General features: G+C 35.6%; 1 protein-coding gene across 4 annotated transcripts; it reads left to right on the forward strand.

The window, feature by feature from the left end:
* Positions 1-776: 776 nt before the first annotated feature.
* Positions 777-10,324, forward strand: LOC308699580 (uncharacterized protein). Of its 4 annotated transcripts, none has more exons than XM_081380463.1 (7): positions 777-912; positions 1,134-1,373; positions 2,898-2,987; positions 3,292-3,600; positions 3,735-4,052; positions 4,517-4,646; positions 7,689-10,324. In XM_081380463.1, the coding sequence occupies exons 2-7, from the start codon at positions 1,247-1,249 to the stop codon at positions 7,768-7,770; spliced, it is 1,056 nt and encodes a 351-aa protein (XP_081236589.1). In that variant the 5' UTR covers positions 777-912; positions 1,134-1,246; the 3' UTR covers positions 7,771-10,324. The 4 variants fall into 4 exon arrangements, with proteins under 4 accessions (XP_081236589.1, XP_081236591.1, XP_081236588.1 ...); XM_081380465.1 differs by having other exon boundaries at positions 2,911-2,987; XM_081380462.1 differs by lacking the exon at positions 1,134-1,373 and having other exon boundaries at positions 783-912.
* The last annotated feature ends 437 nt before the right edge of the window (positions 10,325-10,761 follow it).

Consider the following 10,761-nt stretch of genomic DNA (forward strand, 5'->3'; position numbering starts at 1 on the left):
CTGTTTATCCAGCACCGGATTTGGAATGAACGATTTCCACAGACAAGGTAGAGCATGGTGCATGATTTTATGAAGGTATGATGTATTGCGACATCAGAAACGAAGATGTTAAGATGAAATGAAGTGTTGTATAGTTATATGTTATATAGTGTTGCTTTAAGACATTTCACATTTTGCCAGAAAACTAAACAAATAAAACAATAAAATGTTGAATTAAATACCATTTTAGACCTCAAAAATGTCATTAAAAAGAACAGAAAACCTGTTGCTGAATTGGAATTTATAAAGAAAGAAAGAAAGAAAGAAAGAAAGAAAGAAAGAAAGAAAGAAAGAAAGAAAGAAAGAAAGAAACTCGACTTAAGCTGTGACTTTATTATGAAGAACTTCAAACACATCAGTAAAAATTTATTTAAAATGTCACGGTCATTCTTCCTAATTTTACTTCTTTTATTGTTTTATTTAGTAGGCTACCTAGCCTTATATTGGTTTATTTACATAGTCTAATGTAGACTATGTTGGGATTTAACTTTCTTTTTTATTGAAAATAATTTTCACTAACATTTGCTTGCAAAATAATTAAAGGGTTTGTAAAACTATTCGTTGTTAGGCTATTATGAGGCGTACGTGTGTCATTGTGTTGGTCTTAATCATGGTCTTAATGATCATTCATTCATTCATTTTGTGTTTCTTTAGTTATTTGCAGTGCGTTAACGCCATCTACCGAACACTTGCGGTAACTGCAGGGTTGGTGTACAGTTTCTATTTCCTGTTGTATTCCCGTTTGGAACGAGAAGATTAGTGTTCAGTTAGTACAAGACTTTTCCAGAGCGATTTGTACTTCGTGTTGTGTAAATTCTGCTGTCAAGTTTCTTCAAACCATGCACAGTTGTGTTTCCCTCGGGGGCAATGCCGGTGAGTAGCACTGTGTGTGATATAAGGTGTTTTATATTAGCCGTTTTCTTAAGAGAATGTGTAAGAAGAAAATTAACGTGTTGCCACGAAGTGTAGATTCCTCTGTTTCCCGTGTAATGGCGGCTCATGCTCAGTAGAAAACTATATGTGTTGCATTTGGTTTTGGAAATGATTGAAAAAAGGCAATTTGAGTTAATATGTACTTTTATTTGTGTTTACAGTTTTACAGCTTGTTTTTGCACTGCAGTGTGTAAAATAAAGGAGAGGAGAAAAAGACCTCGAGATAAAGCAGCATCTCTTTTCTTTGTTCACCTCACCATAGCTAAATACGCATATGTTTAGCGAGACCAGTACAGTCATACTGAAAGTGAAAGCATGCAATATTTCCATTACAAAGCAGTCCGTCGTGCTTCATGCGGTTGCATTCTCGTTTCCTTGTCCATTTGAAGAGCATTTACACCGTAAGTTTTGTTTAATCTTTTGCCTATATTCGAGGGATTCGTTTTTTAATATCCGTAAGGTTGTCCGTACGGTTCCGTACGGTTTATGATTGTAAACATTAACAGCAATTTAAGGTAAAACATTTTTGACCTTACAAAATGTTTAGCCCTTACTGACGCGCTAAACAGACAGAAGCAGTAAGATTAGGGCACATGTGGATGGAATTTATCCTATTGGCTCTTAACATCTAGGCTATTTTGTATAGTTTATTTTAGCGTAGCCTATTTCATACACGGAAATATCTGTGTAAAAACTGCGCATGCGTCAACACAACAAAAATAGCCTGCATTAGTAACTCGGGCTTTAGAAACAGACTATTTTAACTATACTATTTTAACACATACCAACCACTTTTCATTAAGTTGTATAAAGTCATTACGTTATGGATCTAGGAGCAAAAATGAACAACAGAATGTTAAAATGAAGGCAGGTAGCAACGTTTGGTTTAATAATTTGTATAGGCTAGGCTACACAATGCGAAGAACAGGGCTAATATTGTAGGTTAGAAAGAAACCGCGAAAGAGGAGACTGTTGGAGATGGAGATTTCGAGACCAAATGAGATGGAAAAATTCTGTTGAAGACAGAATGAGGTTGAGGGTGAGCAGGGCAGTGAGGGCACAACCTAACGCAGGGTTAGTTAAGTGTAACACACATTAATTAAAACATTCACACATGCCAGCATGATGAAACTTAGTGTATTCAACACTATAGGCAGGAGAACAATTGCGCCAAATTTTTTAAATCTGTGGAAGATATAACGGAACATTTATTTGACCATAGCAACAGTAAATTTCTTAAACTAATTTTTCATCTCTGATTTTAGAATGTGTTCTTTTAATTGGACAAATCTGATATTATTTTGTTCTTTTATCTTATATTTAATGTGCCCCTATTAGAACTAACCTATTATATTCTATATTTGTATTATGAATTATATTGAGAAATCATAAGAAAAAGTCAATGTTCAGAAATTATTTATTATTATTATGTTTTGAATTATGCTGTAGCCTAGGCTATAGCTGTGTTTTGTGGTGTGTTTGTTGACAAACTCAACAATTATTTTATTTTTAATTATTAAAAATGCCATTGTTTTATATGAAAAAGTTAATAATTGTATTTTAGTGACAAAATATTTTAGTTTGTCTGAGAGATTTAATGACATCTCTCTATTGCAATTAATTACTTATGCCTATCAAAGTTTTTGCACCATTAACAATGTATGAATGTTGACATGCACAACATTTTCTGATTAATGACCATATTGTGTTTAAGCTTTATTTATTTGAAGGAACTAACACTGATTTCTACTTAGTATTGCTTTCTGAAACCCAGCTTAAACTTTTACAATAGTAGAGATAAGGTTCCCAACACGTACACACAGCAACAAAGTACAATGATTGCATTATTGTGAAGTCTCTCTCTCTCTCTCTCTCTCTCTCTCTCTCTCTCTCTCTCTCTCTCTCTCTCTCTCTCTCTCTCTCAGCTTTTCCTTTCAGAGTAAACATGTCTTCGGTGATGGTTATGGCACTTGTAATAATTTCTCTCTTCATCCCTGCTGTGAGGCCCAGTTCAGGTACAATGCATTAATATTCAGAGATTTATTTGATTTGCACAGTAGCATTATTGTCACAATTATGTTTGTATCCAGTAGAGACTAAGACTGTTTGTTGTGCTTAAAGCAGTTTCAAAGAATGTTCTGGGCTCAAGATAATTATTTTTTTTACATTGTAAATTATTTTCTGTGGTTAGCATGCCACAGATTCTGTCAATAGATACTTCTATCACGCTCTGAACATTCCTTTGATTATAAATATCTAGTTATGCTTTCACTTAAATACCATAATGGAATTTTATGTTTGTACTTCTACGTTCAACAGGTTTGTGGACTTTGGAATGCCTACCTACTGTTGGAATTGTTGCTGAGACTACAGTTATCAACTGCAATTTCAAAGACATCCAAGAAATTGAAATAGAAGCAGTTTTTTTAACAAAAGTCACAGAGAACACGGCAATTTTCAAATATGATGGTGAAAATTCAGGAAATCCACGCTTTAGTCTTAAAGACCCAGCATTGGGTCCATCGCTGCAAATCTCCGACACTAAGTTTTCTGATGAGGGTGAATATCTGTACCGTGTTGTAACAGACAGTGGTGCAAAAATGGTGCGACTTGAAATCACTATCACAGGTGAGATTGAATTTCTTCAGTCACATCAAATAAAAAAAATATTCTGAAATTGTAGCCATTTCGTTTTAAAAGTGGTTATTATAATACTTTCTGCTTTCTTGACACTTATCGAATGTTTCTTCCCCTCAATAAAGCCAAGTACAGAAATATATTCTCAAGCACATGGCCTAAAGATGTAACAGATGGAGGGCCCGTCGACCTTTACTGCAATGCTACTGATGGCTACCCAGCAGGCTTCATCCATTGGTTTGACCGTTCTGGAACGAATTGGACCATGAATTCAGACCTGACAAAAACCACCAAGGACACCAATGGTTTAAAATCTGTGGCCTTATCTAGCAAACTGACTTTCAAGTCTATTAACTTGGACCTGGCACCATTTAGATGCATTGTCTTGACCAGCAAGTATATGCAAGACGGAGAAAGCACATTACAGATCAAATCTGCTTTAAGTAATTAAGCTTAATTTTCTTACCATCTCTTATGAGTGCTTATTTAACATAGTTAGAAGTTTGTGTAAAAATATGATCTGCTGAATAGATTTGCTTTTAGCTCTTAGACAAATGTCAACTCAGGGTTAACAGTAGCACTGTTTCAGGAGTGTTTACATAACCATATAATGGATTCTGAAGATTCTGAAGACACTGGGCATGTTTTGAGACAAAGCAAATTTTAGGGAGCTGGCCATATTATGGCATTTTATTGGTATCATTTTTTCTCAGCAATGTAATTTAGATTAGTACAATAAAGCATTGATATTGCCACATATCAGATGTCTCAGGTTACTTTGAGTCAGCAAATTTGTAAATCTGCGCATTGTCATGTAGATAATTGTGCAGTACAGTATGTATATATTTTACAACATTTTCATGGAGAATATGTGCTGTTGTCAATTGTTTGTATATTATTTCTTCAGATGCTTCTGACAAGGAATCTTCTATAACATCTAATACAACACACATTGTCTCTGGTGTGATGGTCATCGGATCACTTATTGTTGGTCTTCTGTGTGCTCTGTTGATATTCCGGAAAAAAAAATGTTCAAAGTGAGTATACTTTTAACATTTGTTCTAAATAATACTGAACCTGTTGTTTACTTGTATTTTCTATTATATACACATTTCAGTGATTATTATGTAGGCCTGTCACGATTATGAAATTTGGCTGACGATTAATTGTCTAAAAAATAATTGCGGTTATGGCGATTAATTGTCAGTTTTAGGGCTTGTACGATTAATTGTCTGTGTTAGGGCTTTGGCGATTATGCAGATTAATTGTCTGTTTTAGGGCTTTGTGCTTCATTCATTAAATAATTGTGATAAATTTAATCCTTAGTAAGTTATCATATTGCAGTGTAAGATTACAGTTAACACCTTTAAATATTAAATAAATATATTCAATAGCTATGACAATTTGTTTATTAAACTTAGTGAGTGTATAAATCAGCAGCAAAAAGTAATTTTTGAAAACATCTGCACAGTAATTGAATAAAATCTAAACATGTTAATAAAAACAAATGTGCACAAACCATGATATTATGATACGCTTCAAAACAGAGCGGAACAAAGCGTGTATGCGCATCGCGGGTGCAGAATGATGTGCTTAATGCAACATGGAGTCAGTGCGCAGCGCTGCACAAGTGCGCATTTAAAAGTTCACGGCACAAAGTGAAGAAATGTCGAGGGCACAAATCCTAGTGTAGGCTATATCAGTCCAACAGTTTATTGATCATTTGTTTCTTCACAGTTTTAAACTCCAGTTATTGCGCGTCTGATGCCAATTCATAGTCCTTGTAAAAAAAAAAAAAAAATTCATAGTCCTTGTGCTGTGTAGGCACACGGTAGCAAGCGAGTCATTTAGAAACAGCAAAAAAACTCCAAAATAAAGTAATTTTATGCAAATCCACAGCCCTTTATCTACAGATCAAGCATTATAACGTCAATGTCACATTGGAGAAAGTTTTACCGTGTATCCTGTCGTAACCGGACGACGCGCGCTGTTTGAATGCTGCACGGAATGATTGACAGCTGCAGAGTTTGAATGCTGAACGGAATGATTGACAGCTGCAGATGAGTTTGTGAACTTTAACTTAACAATGTAAATATACTACTGTCCCTCACATTAAGCTATGAAATGGCTTCAGATGACTTTGAATATGTTGCTGGAAAACGTAATTAGTGCTTGTCTATTTATTTTGGTCCATGACTCCCCCATGTTACGTAGGCCTATAAAAGTGCGCAATAATCGCGGTTGTCTGAAATAATCGCGGTTAGATCAAATAATCGCGATCAGACGGTTATTTAATTATCGCGACAGGCCTATTATTATGTCTGAGAAAGGATCTCTGTGAAACAGATGTTTTACATTTTTTTGGAGCCAAAAGGGGAAATGTGGCAATGCTTAGTTTAGAAATAAGAGGCCTCAGCAGATCTTGTCTAAGGGGAATTCCTGTGGTCCCAAAAGTCCTTAGATAGCACAGACGTATAGTACTTCCTTATCATGATTTGTTTGTGACTTCTGTTTAAGTTAAGCTGCAGTCATAGGTTTTACACTCTAAAAAATGCTGGGTTGTTTCTGTAAACAAATTGTTGGGTTGATCGTGCTGGGTCAAAAAGTTGGGTTGTTTGGGGTACTGTAAACACATTATTGGGTTGCTCATGCTGGGTCAAATGAGTTGTAAGGGGGTCATTCACAAATAAACCGCTGGTTGGGTTATTTTGACCCAGCAACTGGTTACTTTTTTCATTCTTTGCGGAACTTTCTGGATTCTTCATGATGAATGTTTACCTATATTTTTAATAAGTTGTGGTGGTAGCAGCAAGCTAATTTCACTGTTCAACATACAGTCTTTGATATGGAAGAGTGAGGGGTAACGTATTTATTCTGTGAAACATTAATTAGCCACAGCTAGCCGGTTAGTATTTTTGACAAAATGGCGCATGTTAAATCCTTAGTTGAAATTAAACCAGATATATCAGCAGCCTTTTTGAAAATTTTTATTCTAAATTCATCATGTAATTATCGTAGGCCTATTCATTGTGGACGTTGCGTATTTAAAACTGAGAAAAGCTTTTGTATGAAATCCATACACGCAGTTTTCCTCACAGGGCTCGCACGTAAAATCTGCGGGAAATGAGTCTCTAATGTACGTTAGGCTAGCAAGTGAGTTGTGAGTGAAAAGTCTGCTGGCGAAGTTTTAGAAATGCTCGTCTGAAGAAGTGACTGAGGTAAGTTCCAGCCCAGTCTGCGTGTGTCTTGTCTGTAATGTCTTGAACCATCGTTTCTGCCAAAAAAAAAAAGGCTTTCAAGAGCCTTGATATATAGCCTTTTTTAGTAAATGTATGACTTGCAATCTTTATAAACATCGACTGAGGAAAGGAGAAATAGCGCCAGTTTTGAGGAGTATACCCGTTTAGTTGAACGAATGATCGTCAATATTTAAAACTTAAAAAATGTAAACTTACATGATAGCCTACCCTGTCATCTTTCATTTTATTGTGTGTAAGTTAACATCTAAACGGGCGATCATCAGCGCTGCCAGTCAGGAGATTAACGAGCAGCTTTGTGGGTTTGTGAATTTTAATGTTAAAGACACTATGTCAACATTACAGTAATATTTTACTTTTAATAAAATAATGTTTCATTTTAATGCCTTAATGTTGATAATATTTGTCAAAATTACTCTTTTATTACTATAATTCAGTTTGCAATACTGAATGCACATTTTGTTTGTTTTTCACATTTGGTCATTTGGTAATGTTTGCAATAATTTTAATTGCATATTCAATAATAAATTGATACTTCAACAAAAAAGCTTAACTTGCAGGTCAGTTTTATTGCAACACTCTAAGTGATTGTCCGGGAAGCAGACACACTCTGTCAGTTTAAATTTAAACTTAAACGCATCTCTTTTACCTGGAATTCATATAGAACATTATACATTTCTGTTATTCAAATCAGTTAAATGATTATTATGCTGCATAGGACAGCCGGATCCGGGGACAATTTCCCATAACACCTGATGTACTCATTATTTAATAAGAAGAATGGCATCTATGCTAATGTATGTCTTTCTGTTCATTCTTAAGTTTACTGAAGTCAGCCGGATCCAGGCCGTATGCAGATCAGATGGTGGACCTGCGCCTGGAACCATCCATGACGCATCCCTGAAGTGCCAGCCTCATCAGCCCTGTGAAGGCCTCATCGACACGACTGATCCTCAACAAACTCGTCTCCATACCGGTGTGATGACTCCGACTTCCAACCAGATGGAACTGAATAAATATTCTGAATGTTCTTATTCAATCTGACCTCTGACCTGTAATGCTGCCTGGATCATAATCATACACTGTTCGCTCGATGGCCAGAGGAGAACTGAATGCCTGAACCTTCTCTCAAGGTTTTTTTCTCCATTCTGTCACTGATGAGTTTTGGTTCCTTGCCACTGTTGCCTTGGCTTTTGGCTTGCTTAGTTGGGGACATTTAATATTCAACAATATAATTGATTTGCCTTAACTCTTCCGAGTCGCCGATCACGCCGGCGTGATCAAATCACATGACCAGTTTAAGACGTCAAAGCATAAAAACAAAGGCTGTTTCTCAATTCCAAGAACGCAGAGAACGAACTTGTGTTCTCGTGGAGACCGGTCTTGCCAAGCTTCCTTGGAAGAACGAACTCGGAACCGGCCGCAATGACTTCTGGGACACCAGGCGAGTACTAGCTCAAGTCTGCATTCGATGCATCCTCGGTATCAAGAACACATCCGGGTTCTTTCATGCGTCCTCTGTACTTGCGTTCTTGAGAATTGGGTCTGAACTTCGACGGTTATGATGACGTAAAACGAGAACACAAGGACGCAAGATTGCTGAAGAACGCATATTGAGAAACACCCAAAGTCACGTTGAGCGCTGCTGTCCACTTCTGTCGAAAGTGCTGGCTTGAAACTCTATTTTACTTTTTGTTTTGTGTTGATAGACCAAGTAAAAACGGAGATATGATAAATTAAACTTTATATAAAAAAAAATTGAAAATATTGACGCGTTCGTAAAGGAAAGCAAGATGGGATGCGACAGGCGTTGCATTTATTCTCATAACTTTGTCGGTTTTTGTCATAAAACAAAACGGAGAAAAATGTGTGAATCTGCTGACTCTGCTCTTCAGGCTGCACATTTTAGGGAGTGGAGGAGGAGCCAACTGAGCAAAGAAGTGAAATTGAAAGGCGCCCGCGGGAGTCGGGAGATTGACGGAGTAGACAGAGAGACATATATATATATAGAAAGAGAGAGAGAGATATTATTGCTAGTTTTTGGAAAAGTTTGAATAGATTTTGAGAGTAGTTTAGGAGTAGTGTAGATAGTTTAGGTAGTTTAGATAGTTTTTTGTGGAAGGAAAATGAAGCGAATGTCTTTTGTCTCATTGTTGACAGAAACTGTTTTGAGGAGTGGCACAGATAAATAAATAAAAACTCACCTGATATTCGTTGTAAATAGTTGTGTATATATAGTTTGATTTTGTGTTCATTTTACCATTTGTATAGTAGCCTATATTTGCACTTTTTAGGAACCCCTCTTACTCAAGGAAGGAAAGCCCTGTAATGTAGCTGTCTGTGTAATTGTACATAGTGTTTTGTAGAGTTTCTAAGCAAAAAAGAAAAGAAAAAAACACCTATTGCCACACCTGCTTTTTGCTGTATATAGTTAGATTTTATCTCAATTTTACCTTTTTTATGTTGTATTTGCACTAATTGGGAACCCTCATACTCTGGGAATGCAATGCATTAAATATAGCTCTCTGTATAATTGTGTGCATAAACTTTTAAAAAGTGGCAAAGCTAAAAAGAGAAAAAAAAGTAATTTTTTTTTTTGTAAATCATATTTTTTTTGTATATAGCTTGATTATATCTGAATTTTACCTGTATATGTTGACATTTACAACTTGTGTTTACATTTTAAACCTTTTAAAATGCTTCATTGAAAAACTATAATTTTTCTATTCGGATTTTGTGTTTTTTGTGTGATTTTGGGTCCAGTATGTTGATACAGTACATAAAAGTGAAAAAATAATTGTCTGTTCATAGGTGATGTTGTGCTGAAAAAAAAAACAATACCAAACATTGGTATGGTAAACATTTGTTTATGTCGCAAAATAAAAAAAATAAAAAGTACTCAAAAACGGCCAAAATAGCCCAAGACTCCGAAGAGTTAAGGTGGACGATGACGCAATTTTCTTAAACAAACTTTGTTGTATTATATTCATGTTACAGTATCACTGAAGCTGCTTTGATACAATCTGTATTGTAAAAAGCGCTATATAAATAAAGATGACTTGACTTGATCAACAGGTGAGGACCAACATGGTCGAATATTTACAAAATGAGAATGACTGGTGAATTGCTGCACATTCTGTGCCTCAGGGATGAAATGAGGGGGACATGTCAGACCTTTGACATTGATTAACATTTGTATTTGATAAAGAAAAGTAGCCAGATAAAAAAAAGTCAGATAACCAAGCCAGATAACCTGCCTAACCGGTTTTCACTTGATAGAATCAAATCATCCCTACATTTGCATGCTTTGTTTGAATTTTTCTCCACCTCCAGAAGTCCCTCCTTCTAAAATGCCTATAATAAGATACCATGAAAAGTTACTTTAGATTAGACTGTTGGAAGAACTGCAGCAACGCACAGCGAAGTTCTCAATAAAGAATAACTTCTGTTTGAACGCGATCCCAATGTCTCCTGGTCTTCGATTCTGAGTTTCCTACACTGTCAAATTATTTTATAACTACAGTTTTTTACAATCGCTATGACAGTTTTTTCAATACATTTAACAAGTTTCCTAAACTCTTAACGCACCAACACACCTAAAACACACATTTGGCAAAACGGTTAATTTCATGCTCAAAATCCCACATTGTAAACTAAACTCCAAAACTAATTTTCAAAATACAATAATACACTAACACAATACACTATGTCTAACAAAACACTGCAAACATGTTTCAAAATCAAATAATTATTCAAAACACTAACACATGTTCTCTTCCAACAGGAACATTTAGTCAATCATAACACAATGTCATAAAAAACACTATCATCTGCTGAAATTACAGAAACTGCATTATTTTATGTGTCAGGTCTGCCCTTATACAATAGACAGTAG

This window comes from Scardinius erythrophthalmus (genome assembly GCF_964197995.2).
Source record: "Scardinius erythrophthalmus genome assembly, chromosome: 12".
NCBI lineage: Eukaryota > Metazoa > Chordata > Actinopteri > Cypriniformes > Leuciscidae > Scardinius > Scardinius erythrophthalmus.